This window comes from Onychomys torridus, chromosome 4 (genome assembly GCF_903995425.1).
Source record: "Onychomys torridus chromosome 4, mOncTor1.1, whole genome shotgun sequence".
In the NCBI taxonomy this organism is placed as follows: domain Eukaryota; kingdom Metazoa; phylum Chordata; class Mammalia; order Rodentia; family Cricetidae; genus Onychomys; species Onychomys torridus.
Genome location: NC_050446.1, coordinates 7,947,512 through 7,974,565, shown reverse-complemented (window position 1 = coordinate 7,974,565; position 27,054 = coordinate 7,947,512). Strand labels below are relative to the sequence as shown.

At 49.8% G+C, this 27,054-nt stretch overlaps 2 protein-coding genes across 3 annotated transcripts in view; one reads left to right on the top strand and one right to left on the bottom strand.

Moving 5' to 3' along the window:
• Window positions 1–487: 487 nt before the first annotated feature.
• C4H9orf78 (chromosome 4 C9orf78 homolog) lies at window positions 488–12,531 on the bottom strand. The gene is made up of 9 exons (XM_036186067.1): window positions 12,299–12,531; window positions 11,553–11,612; window positions 9,040–9,091; window positions 6,745–6,815; window positions 4,417–4,494; window positions 3,144–3,341; window positions 1,434–1,570; window positions 1,251–1,349; window positions 488–844 (listed from the first exon to the last, which is right to left on the bottom strand). Exons 1-9 carry the CDS (start codon window positions 12,379–12,381, stop codon window positions 753–755), a joined length of 870 nt encoding a protein of 289 aa, XP_036041960.1. The 5' UTR covers window positions 12,382–12,531; the 3' UTR covers window positions 488–752.
• Window positions 12,532–12,821: 290 nt separating this feature from the next.
• Usp20 (ubiquitin specific peptidase 20) overlaps window positions 12,822–27,054 on the top strand; it is a 34,222-nt gene continuing 19,989 nt past the window's right edge. For both annotated transcript variants that reach the window (XM_036184111.1, XM_036184110.1), the window contains exons 1-6: window positions 12,822–12,895; window positions 19,952–20,031; window positions 22,460–22,507; window positions 23,092–23,188; window positions 24,549–24,602; window positions 26,843–26,905. In XM_036184111.1, the coding sequence (XP_036040004.1) occupies window positions 23,108–23,188; window positions 24,549–24,602; window positions 26,843–26,905 (198 nt within the window). In that variant the 5' untranslated portion in view covers window positions 12,822–12,895; window positions 19,952–20,031; window positions 22,460–22,507; window positions 23,092–23,107. The remainder of the gene's footprint in view (window positions 12,896–19,951; window positions 20,032–22,459; window positions 22,508–23,091; window positions 23,189–24,548; window positions 24,603–26,842; window positions 26,906–27,054) is intronic.

Genomic DNA, 27,054 nt, shown 5'->3' with positions numbered 1-27,054 from the left:
GTTCCAAGATAGTTAACACCCTCCTCTGGCCTCCATAGGCACTGTATGCATACACATGGTACACAGACATACATGAAGACAAAACACCCATATACATAAATAAATCTTAAATAAACAAGCCAGTCGGTGGTGGTGCATGCCTTTAATCCCAGCACTTGGGAGGCAGAGGCAGGCGGAGTTCGAGGCCAGCCTGGTCTACAGATCGAGATCTAGGACAGGCACTAAAACTACATAGAGAAACCCTGTCTTGAAAAACCAAAACCAAAACAAACAAACAAAAACCCAAATAAACAAACCCACAATGAACACAACTAGTTCTTCCTGAGCTGGGACAACATTGAGACAAAGGCAACATATTTACAAACAATTTAATAACACTCCAGAGAATGGTTTGCCCCAGGTAGGAAACAACATAGACATAGATATATTGTTTCACTTTAAAAATTACAAAGTTAGTGCTTGAAAATGCCAGTCAGGTGTGGTGGGGCCTCTAAAATCCCAGTAGGGAGGAAGAGGGAGTTCAAGGCCAGGCTGGGATACACAGAGAGTCTCCAACCCAAAACCAGAACAGAAATTTAGCAGGTAAGCAGAAGCCCATCTAATGGAGAACCCCAATAACTAACAAGCGGGTTCTACGCAGGGCCTTGTTTGCACTGGGCCATGTGTGAGTGTGTGTGCATGTGTGCTATCTGCCCCTCCTTCCCCTCATCTTCTTAAACTCTTCATGCTGTGTGTATGCGCTATCCAGCCCCTCAGTAGCGCCTGTTCATCTTCTTGAACTTCTCGTAGTGGTAGTCATCTGTGGCCTTCTCGTTGGCAGGACGCTTGCGGTTCGGAGGGGACCCTAAGGAGAACAGGGGCTGCCTGTCATGGTGGAACCAGCAGAGACTGTCCCAAAGTGAGGATCTGGTTGGAGCTGTCCACAACAGCAGCCCCAGCACCGAGGCTCAGGTGGACCTTGCCATGTGGCTCTTATTTCCTGGTGTTTTGTTTTTCCCGTTCTGAAACTTTCAAACTCAGTGTCTACTAGCTTGACAGCTTGGGGGCCCCCAAACAACCAACGGGCTGCCCCTACACCTCTCTTCATTTTACCAAGGAGGAGCCCCAGCTTGGACAGGGGAAGGCACATGGCCATGGTCCTCAGCAGGACTCTGGGTCAGAGGCCTTGTCCCTTAGGGCTTCAGCGTTGCCGCGCCCAGCATGACTCTGCCTCCACAGGCCACTGAAGTGCCACCCAGGGCTGTACTCACGCTCAGGCTCCGGCTTCTCTGTGTCACCCACTCGCAAGGGCCGGGCTTTGGGCTCTTCTTTGTTTCTTCGGATGGGTGCATTGAGCTCCTCATGATAAACTGGGCAGAGACAGGACAAGGGAGCATGAGGCAGGAGGGGGAGCTTTCAGTCTCATGGGGTGTGGGGGCAGGCCGGGCACTCACAGCGGTTGTGCTGGACATAGTTCACAGCCATGTTGGTGGGCACGAAAGAAGTCTCACTGTCCTTCTTCTTGTTCTGCTGCTCTGCCAGCAGCCGGGCCTTGGCATCCTCCGTGGAAATGATATTTTTTATTTTAGCACTATGGAAAGAGAAAGGCACACCTCAGACGAGACCATCACACAATTTGGCACTGACCAGTGAGGCTGGTCACTCCTACTGCACAAGGAAAAGCTTTTGTCCCGGAGCACAGAGCTCTACAGTGTACCAGCTGCTTCATGCCTTTTCTTCTGTCCTTTTGGTGTTTGCTTTTCCAGACAGGGTAGTCCTGTGAAGCCCTGGCTGTCCTGGAACTTACTCTGTCGACCAGGCTGGCCTTGAACTCCAGAGATCTACTTGCTTCTGCCTCCTGAGTGCTGGGATTAAAGGTGTGTGCCACCACCACATGTCTCCTTTTTGTTTTTAGGACAAGGCTTTCTACAAAGCCCCAGTTGGCCTGGAACTCAAGATCCATCTCCTCTTGCCTCAGCCTTCCCAAGGTTCAGATACCAATGTGTGCCACCCTACCTGGCCTGACCCTGTCATCACATCGGTATGGAGAACAAAGAGCCATGGGAGAACAGATGTGTTCTCTTTGACAAAGAGGAAATCTTGGAGCCTGGCAGTGGTGGTACATACCTTTAAGCCACATCACTCAGAGGACAGGCAGAAGGATCTCTGAGTTTGAGGCCAGCCTGCTCTACAGTGAGTTCCAGGACAGCCAGAGCTACACAGCTACACAGAGAAACCCTGTCTCAACAAACAAACAAACAAAACAATAGGAAATCTTAGGCTGGGATGCAGCTTCATCGCAGAGTACTTACCTAGCATGCGTGAGATCCTGGTTCAAATCCCCAGAAATGCACATGTGCACACACACAAGAAATCATGTCCCACAAAAATGAAGTAGGCTGCCTAAGGTTCAAACATTGCCAGGCCAGAAAGAGACCAAATCCACGCCGCCTCCTAACACTTTCCTCTAAGCAATGAAGCTGCTGACCACTGTACTTGCTTCCCTGCAGGTGAACAATGGCTCACGGTGGAGGCACAGACCAGCCTTTTACACAGCCCTTGATGGAAATAAACTCAAAGAGGTGGCAAAGGAGACACTTGCTTCCAGAGGTCAGGGGCCCTCCAGTCTCTTCAGCCTCTAAGACCAGGCATAACGAGAAACCTCTGGAGACAACTTGCCTGAGAGAACTTCTCTGTAGGTTCCCAAGGAGACTGAGAAGCATCTCCATAACTTTTGTGAGCACCTGTGCTTCTGTGCGTGTGTGCACATGCATGTGTGTGTGCATGTGTATGCGCGTGCATGGGAAGGCCAGAGGACAACCTCAGATATAGAAGCCACCCACCTTGTTTGAAGCAGGGTGTCTCACTGGCCTGGAACTCACTAAGTAGGCTAGGCTGGCTGGCCAATGAGCCCAAACAGTTCTCCGCTCTCTACCTGCCCAGTGTGCCCTCTACGCCCGGCTTTTTTGGCATGGGCTCTGGGAATCAAACTGAAGTCCTCATGCCTACAATGACAAGTACTCTACTAACTGAGCCCACTTCCCAGCTTCCCGGAACTCCAGGAATGCTAGGCAAGTGCTCTGTGGCTTGTCTGTCTAACTGCTAACTGGACAGCTGGTGGCTCTTCCCAAGAGCAGGGGTACAGCCAGGGCTGGGAGACATACTCTATCCCCAGGTCCACCTCGGGGATGCCACTCAGCATCTGGTTGGACAGCATCTCCTCCGTCTTCTTGGCAGACGAGACACGGATGTTCTCTGGCAGTTCATAGAGGCAGTCCTCGGCATTCTTGGGCTTGGCCTTCTGCTCCTCTTGCTCCACAATCCCCTTCCTCTTCTTCAGCTCCGTCTCAATGTACTTCATCCTGAGAAGGGCCGACAGGCCTCTGCTAGTTAGCATTTTAATGAAATCCTTCTCACATTTTACTTCATGTACCTATGTGTGTGCAGAGCATGTACACGACAACACATATGGGAATTGACATCTCCTCCCACATGTGGGTCCTGGAGACGGAGCACAGTCTTAAGGCTGGAGGCAGAGGTCTCTACCCATTGAGCATCTTACCTATCAATACAGGAAAATTGTTTTGAAGACAGGGTCTCATTTTGAAGCCCTGGCTAGCCTTGAACTCTTTATAAAGACCAGGCTGGCCTTGAACTCAGAGATCTGCCTGCCTCTATTTCTCAAGTGTTGGAATTAAATTAGAGTGTCAACGCACCTGTCTCCAATGAGGAAATTATCAGTCCATGGAGAAATTAAGAAAAATAAAAATACCTGGAGGTTACTTTTGACAGTCTCACACTGTGTGACCTAGATGGTTTCAAATTTGAGATCCTCTTGCCTCAGCCTCCTTGATGTTAGAATTACAGGTGTATGCCACCATACCTGACTTGAGTTCGTTCAAGTTTTGAAAATTTCAACTGAAAACATCAATGTGTACTGGAGACTACAACACCCAATCTCCAGATGTGACCATATCCAAGGCTCTTTGAAGTCAGAAGGTGGCATTATGTTTCTCATCCCCCCCACCCCCACCAGCAGAACAAAGTAGGATTTATCAAGATAAAGGGAAAGAGAGAAAGAGTGGGTAGGGCTCAAGGGAGGGACGTTTGAAGGCCTTGGTGGAAAAGTGGGGACAGTCCTTGTGTTTGGGGGAAATACCACTAGTCAAACAAACCCAAGGGCTGAGACTGTACTGTCTAGTATCTATGCCACCAGAGAAAGGAAGGCTGGAGAGGGGAGGAAGGAGGGACGGAAATATAAACCCAAAGACCCACCCTTTGAAAGGACTTTTAAGAGGCTTTCAAAGATCTCAAGCCTGAGAAGTTGGGAGGGCATAGCTAAGGAAACATGAGAAGCACTATCTGTGACTAGACATTTCTGACAGTCTGGCTGGGCTGACTGCAGTGTTACAGACACCGAGACACGCTGGTACCTACATGTCTGCATCCTCATCCCTTCGGTTAGTCTCTGCAGAAAAGGATGTCCCCAGGTGCAGATCCTCCTCTTCACTCACCCTGGGAGTAGGGAGAAGGTCACGTTCATCGAGGCCAAGTTACATCAGACAGCCCCAAAACAACAGAAAATACATGAGAACATATCACTCAGTATGGTGTATAAAGAGAAAAAACCCTAGACACATATGCGAGCAACAGGCAGCAGCAGCAGCTTTTAGACTTTGGAGAATGAGTGCATGCTTTTCTTTTGCAAACTTGTATAGTAGGTAGTTCCTGTGTATGCATGTGTGACCCTGCACGCACATATGGAGGTCAGAGGTTGTGTCAGAGTGCCCCACCATGGCTCCTTCCCTATGTCTTTTGAGATGAGCTTTTACTAGTCCACAGCTCATTATTTTTGATAGACAGGTTGGCTACCAACTCCCCAGGATCCACTGCCTGCACTCCCTAATGCAGGGGTTACAGACACATGCTGCCCACACTTGGATTTTGTGTGTCAGGGGTCTAAACCCAGGCCCTCCAATTTACTCACTATACCATCTCCCTAGTTCCTTAAATACATTTACTTTTTTTTAAAGCTGAGGCTTGAACCTAGGTCCTTGTGCTTGCTAGGCAAGCGCTCTACCACTGAGCTAAATCCCCAACCCTTTTTTTTTTAAAAAGAGGGTGTCATGCAGTTCAAGCTGGCCTTGAACTCCCAATCCTCCTGCTTTTGTTTCCTGAGTGCTGGGGTTTTCAGTGCATTATTTTTTGGCGGAAGCCATGTCATCCCGGGAATGGCGCATAAATGTTTTGCAAATGGAACTCTCTAAGGCAAGGCCCTTTGGAGAATCCCATCCACCTGGAAGGACCTGTGGAAGGGAGGTCAGATGCCGCAGACCCCTGGGCTGATCCCAGGGAGGTCAGATGCCGCAGACCCCTGGGCTGGTCCCAGGGAGGTCAGATGCCGCAGACCCCTGGGCTGGTCCCAGGGAGGTCAGATGCTGCAGACCCCTGGGCTGGTCCTAGGGAGCTCAGATGCCACAGACCCCTGGGCTGGTCCCAGGGAGGTCAGATGCTGCAGACCCTTGGGCTGGGGAGGCTTCAGGCTTCTCTAACTCTCACCATGCTTACTCTCTTGGTAATTCTTAGATTTTCTTTGTCAATTGTGATTGTAGTTGAGTGAGTGTCCTGGAAACAAAAGCTGATACTTTTTTCTAAAAGTCACTCCAAGGAAATCATTCACAGAAACCAGTTCCTCTGGTCACCCCTGGCTGCCTCTGCAGTCATCTCAGTAAGCAGGAGGAACTCACTAAGGTTAATGATTCTTGCTTACTTAACTATTCTAAAAGAGATAACGATATTGGGAGATGGTTTCTGAAAAGATGACATTAAAAACTTACAGGAACATCTATCCTGCAAGGTCAGCTACCTCTCTGGTGCCAGGACATGAACAGTTAGATGTTTTTTCAGTTAAAACTCTCAGTTCCCTTAGAAGTAAAAGTACATGTAGAAACTACCAGGAAGAATATAAACTTGGTCCCAAAAGTTAGAGCATTAGGTAATCACTACCATTTTGAGAATTTATAAATAGGATTACAACTGTTGTCCACATAAAAGTGATATATAGATTATTTAGAAATTGACTTACACTTGAAAATAATACCCTAGGTATGGCTGATTACAAAAATATAAAAGTATTACGTTGTTAAGGACTAATCATAAAACTCGAATCTCTTTTTGTAACCGCATGTTTGCTGTTGGCTGGGGCACAGTATGGATAAGATGTTCCTGGCCAGATATAATCATTTGGCTTGCAATATAAAACTTAATGATATGAGGTAAAGGTCAATGACATCAAGGGAGTGGGGAAGAGGAAAAGAGACTAAATTGGGTAAATGGTAATGATTCTTGGAAAATGATTAAAAAGAAATGTATTGAAACTGCTCCTGCTTGGATGCACTAGAACTCATATAAAAAGAAATGCTTGAGTTATTCAGGGCATCTGTCTGAAAGACAGCCAGTGGTCTGCCTCTTCATTTTCACCCACTTCACGGTTCTGTCCTGCAGCTCAGAACCCCGCTGGAGCTGGACTCTGGTCAATTTTGTTTTCATACAAAGATTCCCCGTGTTTGAAATAATGAACAAGGCCCCTCACAAAAGGATTCTTCTCTCTTGGCTCTGAGCCCTCCATGGAGGCTGTTTCTAATTAGCATACCCTGGCACAGCAGAGACTGCAGCTCTGTGCAGGGTGTCTCAGCAGCCCTCACCGTGCTCCCTGCCTGCCCAGGCCCAGGCAACAGTGTGTTTGCCCTAGTTCCCTCCACTTACTTATCTTTGCCCCTCTCCTTCAGCTTCTTCATGTCCACCATGCCACCTGTCGTCATTTGGAAAGGGTCATCCTGCAGAAAGCACACAGCTTAGAGGAAGCACCTGCAGTAGTCGCAGCTGAGTTAGTGTGATATGTGAGTGTGCAGGTGCCACATACACATACATGTACATACCCATGAAGGTCAGAGATCAGTGTTGTGTGTCCTCAATCATTCTCCACCTTATTTTTCTTTATTTTTGTTTTTTGAGACAGGACAGCCAAGCTGTCCTGGATCTCGCTCTGTAGCCCAGGTTGGCCTCAAACTCAGAGATCCACCTGCCTCTGCCTCCCAAGTGCTGAGATTAAGGACGTGCGCCGCCACCACCACCCAGCTTTTTTTACTTTGTATGTGTATGTGTGTTGTGAGCTGCAGAAATATGAAGTAGGAATTCAGCTGACACTGACTAAAAAAACCTGGCATAGCCAAGGGCTTTGCCAGAGGGAAGCCAAAACTCAAGGAGTTTTGGTGATATTAGCTTTGCATGTATTAGCTGTTTCCTGCAGTGAATTTTTCCCATTTGAATCTTTTCCCAAGAACTTCTAACACTATGATTGATCATTTATTGGGCACTACTTTCCCTATATATTCTGAGGTATTTGGATAACATCCCCCAGCTGTGCTTGAAAACAGTCGCATAGTTAAGACCCCTTTCCCATAATCAGGCCTTTGTTCCTTTTATTCTAGCCTTTCTGTAATTATCTTCATTAGCAGACATCTGGCCAGTGCCATCTCTGGATAAAGAGACACCTGGAGACACTTCTCATACATCCAAGGATAGACTGCAGATAGATGAGCACTAGTGTACTCTGAGCTCATCTTGCCTACAAGAGAAGCTAACCTTAAATCCTTACCTTCACCTTGGTTTATTAACACAAGACCCTAATTTAAGAGATTACCACCTGCAAAATAACCAGGATGGTGTTCGGCCATCTTCTAGTTACTAAGATAAGTAAATATTTCCACTGATCCTATGAGATCACCTCCAAGGCCAGGTGGATGATAGGTGCCAAATTAAGCTTAAATCCTCCTCTTTTATCCCATAGCCCAGGTGTTATCCTTAGTTCTAAAGATTCTTCCCTTTAGCAACTGCCTCAGAGTGAAAGTGCTTTTCTAAACCAAATGCTACATGTTGTGATGCAGGTTGCCCAGCAACTGGGAACTCTTCCCCTGCTCTGACAGAAAGTGGTGCTGATGGGGAATAAGCTTAGCCAGAAGCGGTGCCAAAGGGAAAAAAGCCAGTTTTATTTTACTCGTGACTTATACTGACATATAGACTCCTAACCTTTTACCCAGCCACTTCTAAGAATATAGTCTGAGCACATAACATTCCCCTTTAGATCCCCTAATTGATTTTAGCCCTTAGTTGACTCTACCTCCATTAGTCACTCCCCTTTGGGGTTGTTAATGAAAGCTGACAATTACTGCTCTATGTGTGGGTCTTATCACCTCTCTCTATGACCCTGAAAACTTCAAGTCTCACATTGCATTGCCAAAGAATTACTGCTTGTAAGTGCATATACACTGGTACCCCCGTGGCACCTGTAGGATTGACTTAGAAGAATAAGTGAATGGACTGAAAGAGCTCGGTGTGTGTAGATTTATTTAATATCCCTCAGATTAGATCCCAGCTGCTTAAAGCATCTTCCCCTGAACTCTGGGAAGAAAACCCCACGGGGCAGACACCCACGGGCTTTCAATACATGTGACCATGTGTGTTAGTTTTGTGTGTGGACAGTGTATATGCACGTTTGTGTGCACAAATGTGTGGTTGTGGAGACAAGAGACCAAAGCCAGGCATCTGCCTCAATCACTTTCCAGCTTAAGTATCTCAGACAGAGGTTACTGCTTTGGGTAGACTGCTGGCCAGTCAGCTCTAGAGCTCCACTGTCTCCACTCCAACCTGCTAGGGTTACAGATGTATGCCATCATGTACGGCTTTCGTGTTGGTACTGGGGCCTGAGTCAGGTCCCCATACTTCAGCAGCAGCAATGTTAGCACTTTACCCACAGAGCTGTTCCTCCAATCCTTTGACTTACAGGCTTTGAGATAGGGTCTCTTAGCTTGCTTATCCAGGACATCGTCCTGCCTCTGCCTCCTCAGTGCTTGGATTATAGATGTGTGCCACCCTCTCAGCTCTTCGTGTGGGTGCCAGGCTTGCACAGCAAGGACTCGGACTGAGCCATCTCTCTGGCACCATGGTTATACCTTAGGAAGACACACAGAAGAGCAGCCCCGGAGAGGACCCCACACTCACCACCAGAGTAGTTTCCTCTTGAACCTTCTCTCCCACCAGCAGGGCGGCAGCACTGAGCACAAGCAAAGAGAAATGACACAGAGACAAGGAGGGAATCAGTGTGCTGGCTAGTTATTCTGTCAACCGACACAAGCCAGAGTCATCGGGAAGAGGAATTTCCATTGAGAAAGCGCCTCCATCACACTGGCCTGTAGGCAAGCCTGTGGAGCAGTTTCTTATGATTGGTGTGGGAAGGCCACTGTGTGCAGGGCTCCCTTCCCCTCGGGATGTGGTCCTGTGTTGTATAAGGTAGCTGAATGCAAACCTGGGAAGCCAGCCAGTAAGCAGTGTTCCTCCACGGTCTCTGCTTCAGTTCCTGCCTCCAGGTCCCTGCCATGACTTCCCTCAACAACTGAATGTGATCAAAATATGTACACCAAAGAAACCCTTTCCTCTGCAAGTTGTTTTCGGTCATAGTCACAGCAATAGGACGCTAACTGGGACAATCAGGTTTGCAGGCTGGAGTACTGAGGGTAGGCAGGGAAGCAGCTGCAAAAGCTGAAGAAGAACACAGTGCTCTGAGTGGAAGGGAGAACACAGTGCTCGGCACACCGTGAGTGGGAGAGGGAGAACTTGGTGCTCGGCACACCGTGAGTGGGAGGGAGAACACAGTGCTCGGCACACCGTGAGTGGGAGAGGGAGAACACAGTGCTCGGCACACCCTGACTGGGAGAGGGAGAACACAGTGCTCGGCACACCGTGAGTGGGAGAGGGAGAACACAGTGCTCGGGAGGCACCTAGTGCATGCTCCTGCATGGCCATTTGCTATCGTTTTGGTGTAGAAATCCTAGTATAAGATTCTGCCAGTCAAGGAAACTGTACAGAAGACAAGTGCCAGAGGATATGCACCACCTATTTATAGCTGATGGTGAAAATTTACGAAATGACCCACAGAGATCGAAGTCAGGGCCTCACAGAGGCTGGGCTCTCAGACTATCCCGAGCTCTCCCCGACACTTTTTATTTATTTCATTTTTGAGATATGGCCTCATTAAGTTGCCCAAGCAGGCCTTAGCCTTGCGACTGTCCCCCTTTAGCCGCCCAGATGGCTGGGCCTACGGGTTGTACCACTAGGACTCTGTGTTGCTGCTGAGGTGAGGTTTCACTCTGTAGCCTGGGCTGCCACCAAACTCATGGTACTACCACTATCTCAGTCTCTCAAGTCTGGAATTATAGGTGTGAGCCACTCTCCCACCTAGGCAGTCGACTAACAAAATATAGTACATACTCCTGGGGTACAGCATTATGCAGCCTTCTGAAAAGATTTTCTGAAAAACACACAATATGAGCAGAAGCTCACAACACCATAATGAGTTGATTTTTAAAAAGCATGGGGGAAAAAGTAGATATAAAATTGATTAAAATCTTCAAAAATAAAAAAGAAACAGGTGGGAAAGAACTTTAGATGCTAACAATGGTTACCAATGCATGGAAAGATTATGAATGCCGTCTACTATCTCTCTACCTCAGCGTTTTTGTTTATTTGGTTTTTGTTTTTGTTTTGATGAGTACTCTGTCTGCATGTACACCTGCACGCCAGAAGAGGGCATCAGATCCCATTGTAGATGGTTGTGAGCCACCATGTGGGTGCTGGGAATTGAACCCAGGTCCTCTGGAAGAGCAGCCAGTGCTCTTAACCACTGTGCCATCTCTCCAGCCCACTAAGTTTTTTAATAAAGGGTCTTGCTGTGTAGCCCAGGTTGCCCTCAAATTCCCAGTGTTAGGATTAGAGGCATGCACTAACTCCACACCAGGCTATTGTTTATTTTATTTTTTAATTTTTGGTTTTTTGAGACAGGGTTTCTCCATGTAACAGTCCTGGCTGTCCTGGAACTCACTCTGTAGACCAGGCTGGCCTCAAACTTAGAGAACCACCTGCCTCTGCCTCCCAAGTGCTGGAATTAAAGGCGTGCACTGCCACCGCCTCGCTTATTTCTTGATTATACTTCTCTAAGTTTTCCAAACTCTTATCTGTCAACACATTGTCAGTCAATTCATCAGTGCAATTAAAAATTGAGTTTGAGAGGAAAAAGAAAGAAAGAAAGAAAGAAAGAAAGAAAGAAAGATTGCTGGAGAGATGCTTGCTCTTCCAAAGGTTCTGAGTTCAATTCCCAGCAACCACATGGTGGCTCACAACCATCTGTAATGAGATCTGGTGCCCTCTTCTGGCCTGCAAGGGTACGTGCAGACAGAACACTGTATGCATAATAAATAAATAAATGTTAAAAAACAAAACAAAAAACAAAAACAAACAAACAAACAAAAACCCTCGAGTTAGCGACCTGAAGCAGATTCTGAGACCACCAGGCTCAGGGCACATGGCAGGTTAAACATTTGTAAAGTACGTTGGTCCCCTCTGTGACCAGTGGAAGGTGCATGTCTAGAGAACTACGTTGAAGGAGAGATTTGTAACTGAGACCCTAGCTGGAAAGTGTCTGTGTCTCAATGATAGCGCCCCCACCCCATGGTACCCACCTCACCCCATTTGGCCTCTTCCTTAAGTTCTGCACCTCTCGGGTTTCTTCAAGTTTTAACCTGGGAGAAAATGAATAAACAGTAATGCACAGGCTGAGAGATGCTCTGCAAAACTAAAAGAGACCCACAGAGGTTTCTTAGTGAGATCTGAGCTTGTTTTACCTAGCAGGGCTGCATAAGGGGATGACTGGACCGCAGGCTTGGTTACCAGGTGTTTGGAAGGGTCTGTACTTGGTTGCACGATGTGCTTTGATCTATTAAGTGGGAGGTCTTTTGCCCACACCTTAGCATTGTTATAAAAAGCCCTTTTGAAGAGCCAGAAGGGGCCAGTGGATTTTGATAAGGTCCTCCCGAAGCCATACTGTGTTTCTGTTTGTCTCCTCTCCGCTCTCTCTCTATCTAAAGGTTTCTTATTCCTCTCTCCTACTCATTGGAACCCTTTAAAAGGTGGGCACTGGCCTCCCACAGATGGTGCCCTGAACAGGGATATAGGCTCAGGAAATCCCACACGAACTCAGTTCCAAGGACATCCGTCACCCTTGGCCGAGTCCCTGGCACGGTAGATCACCGGCAGTCAGACCCATAAGACCCCAGAACACCTCTCCTAACTTTGCAGCCGTTAAAATGTGGCCTTATCCCCAGGAGCCTCTGAAAGACAACCCTGGCTCCCGGTCATCGGTGTCAGCCGGTAGCCAGCCCAAGCCTGTCTCCCTCTTCCTGGACCGTGGAGGCCCTGCCATACATACCGAACCTCCTCTGATTCCTGCTCATCTTCCTCCGACTCCGAGTCAGCCCGCCGGCGGCGGAAAGTCTTCCCAGTGATCCGCATAGCGACGCCAGACTTTCCGAGGTAAGTTTCCAGCCCCGTAGTACAGGGAACCTCTTTCGCTTCCGGCGCGCAAAAGTGTCGTCAGACCGCCGGCTGCCAGCCGGCCCGCCTCCGGCTTGCCAGGCCCCGCCCCAGCAGCACGGCCCCGGGATCCCAACTCGGAAAAGCAAAGCAGGGCCGCGTAGCCACACCCTCGGCCACTCCCCGGCGATGTGACCATGCTCATCACCAGCCTGACAGCCTTGGAACCACAGGGCCACGCCCCAGCAGCACGGCCACTCCCCTTACTCCCGGCATGCATGGGCACTCAACACCCATACGGCCACGCCCCCAGCAGCACGGTCCCGCCCCCTAGTAGGCAGCGCCGAGTGACCCCGCCCCCCTTCCTTGGCATCGGCTCTTCCGATTGGACGGCTGACGGTGAGGAGGCGGGGCGCGGCAGGCAGAGCGCAAGACTCTGCGCGGCGTCGCGGTGGGCGCGCTTGACTGACAGGCGGCGCGGTTGCGACGGCAGGTGAGTTCCGGACGGCTGCTGCCTGGTGTCGTGGGCTGGGCCGCTAGAGCAGGGACGATCGCGCCGCCGCTGCGAACAGGGGAGGCCTAGATTTGCGGGGCAGCTGCGACCTGGGGAGAGGTCCCCGCCGCCCACCATCCCATCGACCGGCTCCTGTGTCCGCCCCAAGACCCCACGGCCCTGGCTTCTCCCAAGCAGGCCGCATGTCTCTCGGAAGGCCAGCGTGAGGCCACTTGGGCTCCGGGGCCCAGACGTGCAAATTTATTCCTCACGGAGAAACACTGAGCGCCTGGGCGGGGGTGAATATCAGTCCCGGTGCCAACTGCCAGTACCAGGGTGGCCTGCAGCCACTGGTCCCTAGCAGGGGTGCCCCTGACGTTCAGAGGCCGCTCCAAGGGTGTGAGGCCGGGGACTACCCTTCGAGAGCTTGGAGTGTCCCCTTTGGCCTGGAAGACTGTCGCTCTACCCTACACACCTCCCACCCCCACGATGTTGCGAGGTAGTTAGCTTTCAAAGGTGTCCATAAACACTTAGGAGATGGATAAATGCGTGCGTAATGGCTCACATGGGACTTTTAGGGACTCCTTAATGACTAGTTCCCTCTGGAGCAAAGCACTTTTTACTGGATACTTAACTGTGGCCGGCGCTGGGCTAAGCATTCTCTCCTAGAAGTCTCCCGTGTGTCTAATCCTACGAAGTAAATGCAGTTGGGTCTGCCTTCCAGCTGAAGAAGTTAGAAAAGGCTGGGGCTTACAGAAGTAACCGGTGCTTCAAGTTACACAGCCGGGAAATGGGGCGGGGGCATAGTGTTGCCAGCTGCAGGCATTGCATCAGGGACAGCGGGCCTCTGTGGGTCTTTGCTGCTGCTATTGCAGCTGGCTGTCCAGCTCATGGGCGGGGGGAGGGGCTGATGGAGACTTTCTGGAAGACTATTCTAAAGCAAGGAGGCAAGTCTGCCATGCCTTGGCTTTTCTCCAGAACAATTTTCTCTAAGGTTATCATTCTCTTTACACTAGGACAAAGAGAAGACTGGGATGTCTTGGCTTTGATCAAAAAGGCATTAAGTATCAGAGTCTTGACACCACTACCACCCCCCAGACTGTTTCAGCCATCCTCAGATGTATATGGCACTCATTGGATTGTCTCTGTTGGCTGCAAAAGAGATTCCTTGGGAACTGCTGCAGGAACCCAGGGACTTGTGTGTACAACTCTCAAGGCTCAGAGGTGGTTCTTAATTCCCCTGCCTGGCCGTGCGTGCCCTGCCCTATAGCCCCTAGGGTACTGGGCCACTCTTGTACCTTCAAGGAAAGAGTCAGTCAGGAGCATTTCCAGACAGTCCTCATTTGACGATACAGAGAGAGGCATTAGATACAAAGCTGTTGCCCCTCTCCCACCCACCTCCTTGAAGCCAGAATGCCAGGTGGCATCCACTCTCTGGGCTGTGGCAGATAGAGTTGATTCTTGTAACACAAGTACTGATTAGAGCCTGACAGCCAGGAATTTGACCTAGGTGCCTGGGAGGAGAGACAGCAGCCCCTCTGAGTCAGGTTCTTGAAAGTGAGGCTGAGCCGGGCAGTGGTGGTGCACACCTTCAATCCCAGCACTCGGGAGGCAGAGCCAGGTGAATCTCTGTGAGTTCAAGGCCAGTCTGGTCTACAAAGTGAGTTCCAGGCTCCAAAGCTACACAGAGAAACCCTGTCTTGAAAAACAAAAAAAAAACAAACAAAACAAAACAAAAAGGTGAGACTGCTTCACAGAGGGATCCTTAAGGAAAGTAAAGGGTTTTCCTCTTCTAGTTCAAAGATGAATCTCTGGTTTTAGTTTGGCTTAGGAGTTGGGAATAGGTGCTGGTTTCTCTGAAGCTAGGTGGATGCCCAAGGAGCATTCACATCTGGATGGCCCCTGCCACTGTAAGCATGCAAGAAATGCTTGTTTGAGCCAGGTAGTGGAGGCCGCAGTGGCACATACTTTTAATCTCAGTGCTCAGGAGGTAGAGGCAGGCAGAGTGAATTAGAGGCCAGCCTGGTCTACAGAGCAAGTTCTAGGACAGCCAGGGCTACACAGAGAAGCTCTGTCAGAGAGAGAGAGAGAAGGAAAGAAAAATAAACCTTGTTTGAAGGACTGAGTATGTGGCTCAGCTGGTAGAGTTCTTGTCTAGCATGCATTATGAACCTTGGGTTCAATCTCCAGCATTGCATTGAACCTGGCAAACTGTTTCATGCCTGTAGGCCCAACCCTTGGTAGGGTCAGAAGTTCAGGGTCACACTCAGCTACATAGAGAATTTGAGGCTAGCCAGCCTGAGTCTAGGCTACATTTGACTATCTTACCATTAAAAAGTCATTTTAAAAAATCCAGGCATGATGGGGCAGGTTTTTAATCCCAGCACTTGGGTGGCAGAGGCAGGTGGATCTCTGAGTTTGAGGCCAGTTTGGTCTACCATGTAAATTTCAGGCTAGCCAGCCTACCTCCTAGCTCCAACAGAAGCCTTCCTTCCCACCCTTTTCTGAGCCACCCTCCAGAGATCAATTCACTGCTCCACACAGCTTCAAGAAGGGTAGAACTTAGGCAGGCGGATCTCTGTGAGTTCGAGGCCAGCCTGGTCTACAGAGCAAGATCCAGGACAAGTGCAAAGCTACACAGAGAAACCCTGTCTCAAAAACAAAAACAAAAACAAACAAACAAACAAACAAACAAACAAAAAGAAAAATGTGTAGAATGGGGCCTGAACCTGAACCCATGCTGGCAGCTTTTAGGAGTCAATGAAAAGGAAAGGCGTAGGTTTGGAGCTCTCCCAGGCTGGCACGATTTTTTCTTTTTCTTTAAAAACAAAACAAGGCCTTGCTGTGTAGTCGTAGCTGGAGCTTGGAGGTGAAATTTGTCCCTGTGCCCTGCTGGCTGGCACATTTGGGATGTTGGAAGCCATAGTTCATTTAGAGCACTGGCTGCAGGGCAGGTCCCCCAGGTTTGGGTCCTGGCTCTGGGGCTCCAGAGCTCTGGGGCTCACATTCCCCACCTTGGTGATGATGGGTCGGTTGTACCCTGGCCTCACTGGGCAGTGGGAGGGTCCTGCGAAATTACTCTCGGCAGGTTCAAGACTTGGAGCTGTTAGCAGAGCCCCTCGAGTAGGGTCCGTGGTGGGCAGGGAGACCCAGAGGTGTGAGAAGCGGGGCAGGGGCGGGGTGCCACATGGCTCTAGGTGAAGAGTCAAAGGGATGGGGGATTTAGGGAAGTAAGCCTGGGATGGGGAGGCGGGCAGTGTCTGGAATTTGGGGGAGGGGAGTGAGAAAAGGAAGGTCACGTGTCAGCGAGGGGTGTGGTGTGCGGGGAGGGGCTGTGTGGTGGGAACCGGTGTGGGCGGAGGCCCGGCAGTGCCACCTTTAGATCCCAAAGGACCAGCGACTCCCTGGGAGTTGGAGGAATATTACCAGAAGCTCTGGGGAAAGTGATGAGTAACGGGCACCTGAAGCTGCCAGGCCTTCGGAGTGAGTGCGCAGTCGCGCTGCCTCTCCTAGGCCCCGCCTCCACCCGCCTCCAACCCGGCCCCTGAGGGTGGGGCTTCCTCCATGCCAGCTCCCTGGGAAGGTGCAAGAAGCTGTCCTTGCAGGTGCAGAATCTTCAGGTCTCACTCAGGGCTTACAGGGCAGGAGAGGTGGGCTCTAGCCTCCGTCCTTACTCTCCAGCTCCAAGACATGGGGATGTAGTCTAGTGGGTCCCTGAGGACGGTCCCCAGTAGGACCAGCTGCTCTTCGGGGGACCGGTGCCCAGCGCTGTGGGCTTTAACAGGTCTTCTCTTTCAGCCTTTATTAGGGGCCTGCTGGCACACCCTTCCAGCTGTGTCCCTTCTTCACTGTGTGACCTCAGGCTTTGCTCTTCTGTGGCAAGCGAAGCTGCCATTCCTGCCAGAGAGGGTTGCTTGAGTGACCCGTCACCGATTATTGGCTTTTTCCCTCTATTTTCCATATCTGCGTTTCCTAATGTCACTGTTGCTGATTCATGGGAAAGTAAGCCCAGACAGTCTGGCCTTTATGCCCAAGTATCTCAAGCAGTCATCAGAGAGTAAGGAAGGTTATCATCGTGCACAGCCAGAGAACGGTGTTCTCCTGTAAAACCTTTACGACAACCGTCCTCCGAGGCTGCTGTGACAACGGGCCACAGGAGGGGCTGCTTAAGCAATAACAATTAGTGGTCTCAAGTTCTGGAGGGGGGTTGGGTTTCAGACAGCACCTTCTCCTTGGACTGGTGTGGCCTTCTGGGTGATAGCCTCCATTGCTTCTTTGTGCTTGAGTCTCCAGGGCCACTACAGAGACCTGATTTTCACTCATTTCTCCAAAGTCCTTACCTCCAAATATATGCTAGAGTGGTGGTGCTTAGGATGTCAATGTAGGAATTTTGGGGTGGGGTGGACAGTTCAGTTGTGATCAGTGGTGGGGAGGTGCTCAGTCAGCATAGTGCTTGCCTAGCAAGCATGAGGACCTGAGTTCAGTCATCATGTGAAAAATCTGGGTATGTGGTATGTGTCTGTAATTCCGGCACTGGAGGGAAAAGATGGGGAGATCTGTGGGGTTCAGTGGCCAGCTAGTCTAGCTTAATCAATGAGCTGCAGGTTCTGTGAGAGACCCTGTCTCAAGAAACAAGGTGGACAGCTCCAGAGAAGGTGACACCCAAGCTTGGCCACTGGCTTCCACACACACAAGCACACATGTGTACCCTCACCCCCACCCCCAGGTAATTTCTTAAAAATTCTATTGTCTAATGTCTAGTCCATATGCTAGCTTGCTAATTGTTTAGTAATTCCACCCCTCCCTTAATTTAAAGAGAAGAAGGCCGTCCTTTCCCTCTCTTCCTCAGTTTCCCGTCCCCTTTCTCTGTGGCTTTTTTTTCCTCCAATTTTTTGAGACAGGGTTTCCCTGTGTAGTCCTGGCTGTCCTGGAATTCACTCTGTAGACCAGGCTGGCCTCAAACTCACAGAGACCTGCCTGCTCTGCCTCCCCAAGTGCTGGGATTAAAGTGTTTTAAAAAGATTTCTTTTAATTAGTGTTTTGTTTGGAGACAAGGCCTCGCTATATATTCTGACTGACTAGAATTCATTTCTGTAGACCAAACTGGCCTCAAGTTGAGAGATTTCACCTACCTCTGTCCTCCCCCAACCCTGAGGGATTAAAGGCATATGCCACTGCACCTGGCTTATTGTTTTTATTTTTTATTTATTCATTTGTGTGTGTGCATGTGTGCACATGTGCATGTTTGCACATATCTGGTGTGGACACTCTTGGAGAAGTAGGTGTGGTATTTCCCTGGAGCTAGAGTAATGGGTGGCTGTGAACCACCATTGTGAGTGTTGGGAACTGAACTGAGGCCCTCTGAAAAAGCAAGTGTTCTTCTTAATGGCTGAGCCATATCTTCAGCCCCCCCTCTCTTTTTCTTGTGTTTTAATTAATTTATTTTTTAGACAAACAGGGTCTTGCTGTGTATCCTTGGCTGGCCTGGAACTTGCTATATAGACCAGGCTGGCCTTGAATTTATAGAGATCCACCTGCCTCTGCTTCCCAAGTACTAGGATTAAAGGGATGTTCCACTATGCCCAGTTTACGCAGTGCTGAGACTCAAACCCAGGGCTTTATTCATGCCAGGCAAGCACTGTACCAACTGAGCCATGTCCCCAGCCCTCTTAGTTGGGTTTTTTTTTTGTTTGTTTTTTTTGTTTTTTTTGTTTTTTAGAAAAGGCTCTTCTCTGTAGCCCAGGCAAATCTGGAACTCAAAATCCTCCTTCCTCAGCAGCCTGAGTGCTGAGGTGATAAGTGTGTGCCATTACACGTGGGGTTACTATCTCATTTAAACTGCCTGGTGTGAAACTGTGGATGGTATGCTCATGCTTCCGAATCAGATACCATAGCAACATACAACAGGCACTAGCCACTGATGCAGTGAGCCAGGGTTGTCTTGTCGGTTCCCAAGAAACCTCGATGTGACCCATAAAGTCCAGCTACTTAGGTCTGCTCATTTGGAAAGATTGCCAACTGATTTAAAATCAGGTTCTGTGTGGACAATACCAATTGTTTGCAAAGCTGACTGCCATCCAACCAGCCAGGTGCTTGACCATAGACAAACGCAGTGACATACCGCCTGTTTCCTCCTGTGAGGATTAGGGGTTGTAACGATTCTGAAGCTTTAGCCATGGGCTTTTTTTTTTTTTTTTTTTTTTTTTTTTTTCCCTCTCTCTCTAAGTTGTGGGAACTGAACTCCATTTGCTCTTGTGAATTAAAAGTATGTCTGACACTGGGTGTGTGAATGCTTGTCTGCAGTCCCAGGCCCAAGGGCAGGAATATCACCAGTTTGAAGCCTGGGCTATACAGTGAATTCTAGGCCAGGCTGGGCTATCTAGTGAGACTTTGTGTGGGGGAAATGGACCTGTCATTCTCATTCTGTTGTGGGCACCAAGATCATAACTAGACTCCTCCTTCCTCAGCACATCCCTCTGGAATGCTGGCACATGTGACAGAGACACTAAAACCCCACCTCTGCCCAAAATAGCGCTGGGCCTGTGCCAGCAGGCACTTGGCCTCTGAACAGAACAGCAAACCTAGCTTCAAGTAAGGTTTGGAATTTAGAACTTTGAACCCTGTTGTTGTCATGTGGCCATTTTAGAAGTTACCTTCTAACTGCCCCTCCCTCTTTGAACTCCACATCCGGGAGTGCACCCACTCAGGAATCAGGGGCAGTGGCAACTCTGATCAGCCTAGTGGTGTGGTAGCCCCCCCCCCCCCCGCCCCGTGGCTGAAGACTTGGGGGTTCAGAGCAGCTCAGGGCTTTAGAAAGGCTCAAAAGGTGATCTGAGGGACTCGGTGGCGTGGGTGGAGGGGCCAGGCCTTGTCGTCCAGAGCTCCTGCCAGCTCTATACCCATCCTGGAAGCAGGGTGTCACCGTCCATGAGAAACTAAGCCTGTGGAAGCCCCAGACAGTCCGCTGTGTGTAGCCTCCCCCAGGCTGTGTGGGATGTTTTCAACCAAGAGAAATCTGAAAGTAGATTCTGTCCGAACTGTTTTGTTTACCCTCAGGTGCAGACCTCCTCAGCAGCCGGTCACTGTCAACAGAGAATGTGCATGCTGGCCTCCTTCTGCGTGTGCCTTTGACCCAGGTAGGTCCCACCTCCTCCTCTAAGGTGTACCCCTCAAATACTGAGAGCGGAGTTGGCTGTCCTAGAAGACCATGGGATTATACTCACAGGTCGCTTTTGCTGATACGTGGCTCTTGTGCTGGGCAATTGCCATTTGAGGCAGATGTGGGGTGAAGCCACACTGGTCCCAGGATGCTCAGGATAAAAGTGAAGTGGGGAGTGTGGAATGCATGGCAAAGCTTCACCTTTATTTGCTTTTTTTTTTGTTTTGTTTTTAATTTAGAGAACAAGGGCCAGCAAGATGGTTCTGCAGGTCAAGGGCACTTGCGTCCAAAGGCTGCCAATCTGAGTGCCAACCCTGGGGACCCACATAGTGCAAGGAGAGAATTGACTCCCATAGTTGTCTTCTGACTTCCACATACATGCTGTTGAACACACACACATAAATAAAAATTAACACATTTTATTTTATTTATGTATTTATTATTTTGGTTTTTGAGATAGGGTTTCTCTGTGTAGTTTTGGTGCCCGTTCTGGATCTCACTCTATAGACCAGGCTGGCACATTTTAGAGAGAGAAAGAGAGCACTCACAGTGAGCAAGTGAGAGAGGCCTGAAGCCTATTGACCACCTTGTGGCCCTTGCTCTGGGATGGCCCTTGGTGAGATGTGAGATGGGAAGGAAGGAACTATCTCCTGGTCTGTGCTACTGGGGCCGTCACAGCCACTGAAACAACAGGAGGCTTTTATTGGGCTGGTACAGGACTACGTTCAGCCTAGTGGCTGGCACTGTCAGCATAGTGTCTCAAGTTCTGCCTGGCTGACCCTGACCCTGTGGGTGGAGAGGGAATGCACTGTGTCTACCTTTGGGCTTTGGGAGAATGCAGCCCTGGCTGTCGATAAGGGCACGCTACACTCCACTCACACCCGTGGCTGATTTGAACCTTTCTTTTTATTTTATTTTTGGTTTTTTGAGACGGTTTCTCTGTGTAGCTTTGCGCCTTTCCTGGAACTCACTCTGTAGCCCAGGCTGGCCTCCAACTCAGAGATCGTCTGCCTCTGCCTCCCTAGTGCTAGGATTAAAGGGGTGGACTGCTGCTGCTGCCCAGCTTGATCCTTTCCTGATAGTAGTTTGAGCCAGAATCAGCTGTCAGGTTCCTAGACTGATCTACTGAAGTATTAAAGCATGGAAATGGGCTTTTTTATTGTTTGTGTTTTCAAGACAGGGTTTCTCTGTGTATCTTTGGAGCCTGTCTTGGAACTTGAACTGTAGACCAGGTTGGCCTTGAACTCACAGAGATCTGCCTGCCTCTGCCTCCTGAGCTCCTGAGTGCTGGGATTAAAGCTGTGCACCGCCACTGCCTGACCCTAAAGCAGGTGTTTTTTTTTTTAATTGTTATTTATTTTGAATTCTTTCTTCCTTTCTCTCTCTCTCTCTCTCTCTCTCTCTCTCTCTCTCTCTCTCTCTCTCCCTCTCCCTCTCCCTCTCCCTCTCCCTCTCCCTCCCTGCCTCCCTGCCTCCCTGCCTCCCTCCCTGCCTCCCTCCTTCTCTCTCCCTCCTTCTTCTCTCCCTCTTTCTTTCTTTTGAGACAGGGTCTCTCCATGTAGCCCTGGCTGGCCTGGAACTCAGTATGTAGACCAGGCTAGTCCTCACCTCACAGAGATGAGCCTCTGCCTCTGGAGTGTTGGGACTAAAGGTGTACCACTAAGCCTGGCTTTGTTTTGTTTTGATTTTTTTTTCTTAAGGCAAGGTCTCATATACTCAAGGCTAGTCTCCAACTTTCTGTGTAGCAGAGGGTGATATTGAACCTTTTTTTAGTTACTTTATTTTTGCGTGTGTGTGTGTGTGTGTGTGTGTGTGTGTGTGTGTGTGTGATTGTTTTGTCAGCATATATGTGTATGCACCATTTGCTCACCTTGTACCTGCAGTGGGCAAGAAAGGGTGTCTGATCCTCTGGAGTTACAGATGGTTGTGAGCCACGCACCATATGGTTGCTGGAAACCAAACCCAGGTCCTCAGGAAGAGCAGCCAGTGCTCTTAACTGCTGAGCCATCTCTCCAGTCCCAGCCTTTAATGTATGATTGTCCTGCTACCTCTCAGGTGCTGAGATTATAGACATGACCACTACAGACCTGGTGTCTCCTTTTAAAATTATCAGATTCCCAGGATTTTGCAAAAGCATGTGTGCCCTCCCCAAGCCTGCCTAGTGTAGTACCTCTACCTTGTGACCAGACTATAGCCTGGATGGTCAGAGTGCGCCCCCATCTGGCAGGATTTCCTTTTTTCTTTTTCTGATTACAGATGAATATCAGGAGGGATGTCTGTCACTTTAGGGACCTAGCTGTTCTGCCCTAGTACTTTTAGAGTGTCTGAGTTTGCTTTTCCTGTGAATGTGTCACTTACCACAGCAGCAAAGCTAACTTTTCTGTTCCATGACATCTGTCACCCAGATACGCTGCTGTTGACGCTTTGGCGACCTCTTCCATCCTGCTTCCTGGGTGAGTCTTCTGCCAGTGCTCAGCCACTCTCCATGTCCTCAGGTGCTCCTGAAGGCGGGGCCACTTGTGCCGCCTCTGATGTGACCTCCAATTGAGCTTCTCCACTGAGACTGTGGCTTCAGGCACTCAGCCTCCCCTGGGCTCCTTAGAGGACGGCCCTGCCTGGTCAGAGAAGGCAGTTCTGAAAGCCAGCCATTCCTCTGCCTGCCCACTTGGTGGAGGAGACCACAGACATGAAGTTGACCTCTTCCTAAATCACCCACAGCTCCTATGGGTCTGGACAGGGTAGTGTGCAGTTCCTGAGGGATTGGCAGGACTCCAGTGTCTCCCCACCAGTCAGCATTGTCCAAAATGCTGTCTGTCAAGCCACGTGCCAGCCCTGCTCTGACACCCTTTAGCTCTGTGGACCCTCATACCAACCTAGTAGACAGCTGCCCTCTTTTCAGACTAGGAGAGGGAGGTCAGGGAGGCAAAGCAGCTTGCTGACTTGCCGGCTGGTGTGGGAGAGAGCTGGGGTGCCATGACCTCTCGCTCCTGTGGTGTTGTCAACAGGGCTGCTGCTGACCTGCTGTATCTCCTTACAGGGAAGCCTGGGTCAGAATGGGAGACGCCAGAGACATCTGCCCTCACCTGGACTCCATAGGGGAGGTGACCAAAGAGGACTTGCTGTTTAAGTCTAAGGTAGAGGAACAGTCCTCAGGAACTGGGGCCCAGCCTTGGGCTGCCATATGCTTGGGGGGACCTTTGTGAGGCAAGGCAGTATTGCCCTGCCCCCAGCTCTGCAAAGCCTTCTGTGTATAATGGCCCTGCTGGCATCTGCTTGGGAGTTTTCTTCCAGGCGCTATTGGTCCTGCTGCCATTAATCAGTTTAGATCAACCCCCTGAGAGTCACTAATGGCTCCATCCATTTCCTTTGGCTGGGTGCACAGCCTTCATAAGGCAACGATGAGCGTACAGAGGGGGTTCTTGTTTTTCTTCTGCACTCTGGGCAAGTAGAGAACTGCTGAGCCACACCCTAGCCTCCCCTCTCTTCTTACAGATGTAGCCCCTAGCTTTCTTGGGATGCCAGCAGGAGGAAGATGAGCTTCCTCCCTGAGTGACAGGTAGCCATTGTCTTCTAGGTGTTGAAGTGAAATTCTGTAAAAAGCCTGTAAGAACTGAGGGTGTGGCTCCAGGCTGGAGTGCAAGCAAGGCCCTGGGTTGTTAGTTTGGAGGTACACGACTTTAATCCCAGCACTTGGGAAGTAGAGGCAGATGGATCTCTGAGTTCCAGGCCAGCCACAGCTACACAGTGAGACCTTGTCTCGAAACAAAACAAAAAAAGTGAGCAGACCACAAGGTTTTCTTCAAAGGAGGCAGAAGTTAGTGTAGGGAGGAAGAAGAGGAGCGTGAGAGGATTGGCTGAGTCTGGCAGAAAGACCAAGCCATCTTGAGCATCTCTCTGGATATCAGAAAATTCCAGAATAAGGCCAGTAGTGTTAAAAGCCTCTGAGGGACAAGGACAAAAGCAGGAGCTGACAGTGAGTCCAGTGCAGACATCCAGGGACTGCTCGGTCAGACTCCTTGCTGGATGGAATGTTGCTAATGGAAACTGAGACTGCCTTTGAGGCAGGGCTGAAGTCCCTCCCCTCAGCTGACATCAGAGAAGAACTCCAGTGTGGGGGTCAATGTGAGGAGTCTGCTATCCACTTAAGGTTTAACTGATTTGACTTGAAATACCTTTACAAACATGTGATTTAAAAAACTCGCTCAGACAAAGTGCCCACAGACCCCTGTGTAGATGGAGGGTTGAGAAGGGCTCTGAAGCCAAGGCCTTTGGGACATGTGAGTGGTAGCTGATGGAGAGGATGCCTGTGCTTCACTGTCTGGGCCACTTATACCTTCCTCCCTGCCTCTCTTCCTCCCTCCCTCCCTCCCTCCCTCCCTCCCTCCCTTCCTCCCTGCCTCTCTTCCTCCCTCCCTCCCTTCCTCCCTGCCTCCCTTCCTCCCTCCCTCCCTGCCTCCCTCCCTCCCTGCCTCCCTCCCTCCCTTCCTCTTTTAGGGAACCTGCCAGTCATGTGGTATTGCTGGACCTAACCTATGGGCCTGCCTCCAGGTAAAGAATCCTCATGGTCCAGGGGTGGGCTCAGTCTGAACTCTGGCCTGGGAGTACCTAGCCCCAGTGGGTAGGTACTACTGCAAGTTCAGGCTCTGGATAGCCCCTGGGATGGCTACTCAGGCAGCCTTGAAGAGTGACAAAAGAAAGTGGGGAAGGCTCTGAGCCAAGTGAGCCTGTCTCCACAGACTCTGCTTGTGTGGAGTCTTGGCTCAGGCCTGTGCCTCCTGGCAGGAGCAGCGTCTCCAGGGCCTCAGTTTCCTGTGTGTGAACTAAGGGGGGTCACACTGTCTGTAGGCCTCTGGTGGGGGCAAAGTGGAATGCCCAGATGCTGTGATGGGTGTGAAGGGCTAAGGTGGTGTGGTGCAGCCCTCACTAGCACCCAGGGAGTCCTTAGTGCCGTGGATGCTGTCGTCAGAAAGAGTGGAAGTGGGTAGGTGTGGTGGCACAGCCTGGTCTACATAGCGAATTTCAGGATGGCCTGGACTACATGGACTCTGTGTCAAAGAAAAGAAAGAAAGGAGGTAGATGTATCAAGATATGCCACCCATCTCCGGGGTGTAGAGCTACAAGTAGATTTCATTCTCTCTGAATTATAAGTAGTATTCAGATTTCCTATAAATAGGTGGTAAATTTTATAATGACTCAAAAATGTTATTTAAATTTTCTTTTTAAAAGTCCATGTATGGGCTGGGCAGTGGTGGTGCACGCCTTTAATCCCAGCACTCGGGATACAGAGCCAGGCAGATCTCTATGAGTTCGAGGCCAGCCTGGTCTACAGAGCGAGATCCAGGACAGGAACCAAAACTACACAGAGAAACCCTGTCTCGAAAAACAAACAAACAAACAAAAAAAGTATGGTAGAACACATCTTTAATCTCACCACTCAGAAGGCAGAGACAGGAAGATTTCTGTGAGTTCAAGACCAACCTGGTCTACATAGCGAACTCTAGGACAGCCAGGGTTACACATAGAGACCCTGTTAGTTTGTTTAAAACAAATCCTTTTTCTTTTCTTTTCTTTTTTTTTTTTTTTTTTTGAGATAGGGTTTCTCTGTATAGTCCCTGGCTGTGCTGGAACGTCTTTGTAGACCAGGCTGGCCTCGAAATCAGAGAACCACCTGCCTCTGCCTCCCAAATGCTGGGATTAATTAATTAATTAATTAATTCATTCATGTATCCATGTACCCATGTATTTATTTATTTATTTATTCGTCCATCCATCCATTCATTCATTCATTTATTTATTTGTTTATTTATTTATTTATAATCAGGATCTCTCTACATAGTCATGACTGTCCCAAAAATCACTGGCATCCTTAGTCTTAAAAAGTCATTCTCTAGCAGGAGCAAAAGGATGTTAAGTGAGGGAAACACCATGTCAATCTTTGCAGAAGTTATAGGACCCCAGAGGTACCCTGACCTGTCTGTCACTCAGAATGAGGATTGTAGCACCCCAGAGGTACCCTGACTTGTCTGTCACTCAGAATGAGGATTGTAGCACCCCAGAGGTACCCTGACCTGTCTGTCACTCAGAATGAGGATTGTAGCACCCCAGAGGTACCCTGACTTGTCTGTCACTCAGAATGAGGATTGTAGTACCCCAAGTACCCAGGAGACGACTGGCTTACAGGGACAGGCCTACTTCATGGGAACCCCAAGTTCTCCAGAGGACAGATGTGGGAGCCTGCTACCAGGAGTGGTGTGCTTTGACCATGGATTTAGGGTTCCAGCCAGGGGTCTTTCCTAGACTATCTGTCTGTGGCACCAGGCCCTCCTGGGGAAAGGAGACTGGTGTCTGCTGTCTTCACACTGGGGTAAAGGCCCGTGATGGAGACTCTGAAGCTGGGTTTTGGGGGAGGCAGATCTGGGAGAGACAAATGTGAGGCCAGAGGCAGGGGTCAGAGGTGAGCAGACCCGGGTATGGGATGTTGGGATAGTGCTGGGCTCTGGCTGCTGTCACCTGCTCTTTTGAACACCCACAGCCCTTTTTAGTGTCCCTTGCTCCGGGCCCATGAAGTAAGGGACAGGCACTGGTCCCAGCATCTCCTTCACTCAGTGCAGGGCCACTGTGTTTTTGGTGGCCAGCCTCATCTTTGGTTGCATAGGCCTTTGTTATTTTAGGGTGGGAGCCCCTCAGTCATGTGTTGGATAGCTCCAAGTCATACTGCCTTGGGGTAGAGTTAGGGACTTACTATCTCTGCTGTGGGTTCCAGCGACTCTCACTGTCTCTCTCCCCAGGTCACCTGCCCCTATGTTGGCTGTGGAGAGTCCTTTGCTGACCATAGCACCATTCACGCACAGGTGGGTGTGTTGTTGGGAAGCCCAGGGCACGGCCCTTGCCAGCAGCCTCCTAGCTCCACCTGCCCTAGGTGCTGGCGACTGGGCCTAGAAAGCAGACCAGTCACTTACAGCACAGCTGCTGCAGAGCTGCCGGAAGAAGCAGGCATAGC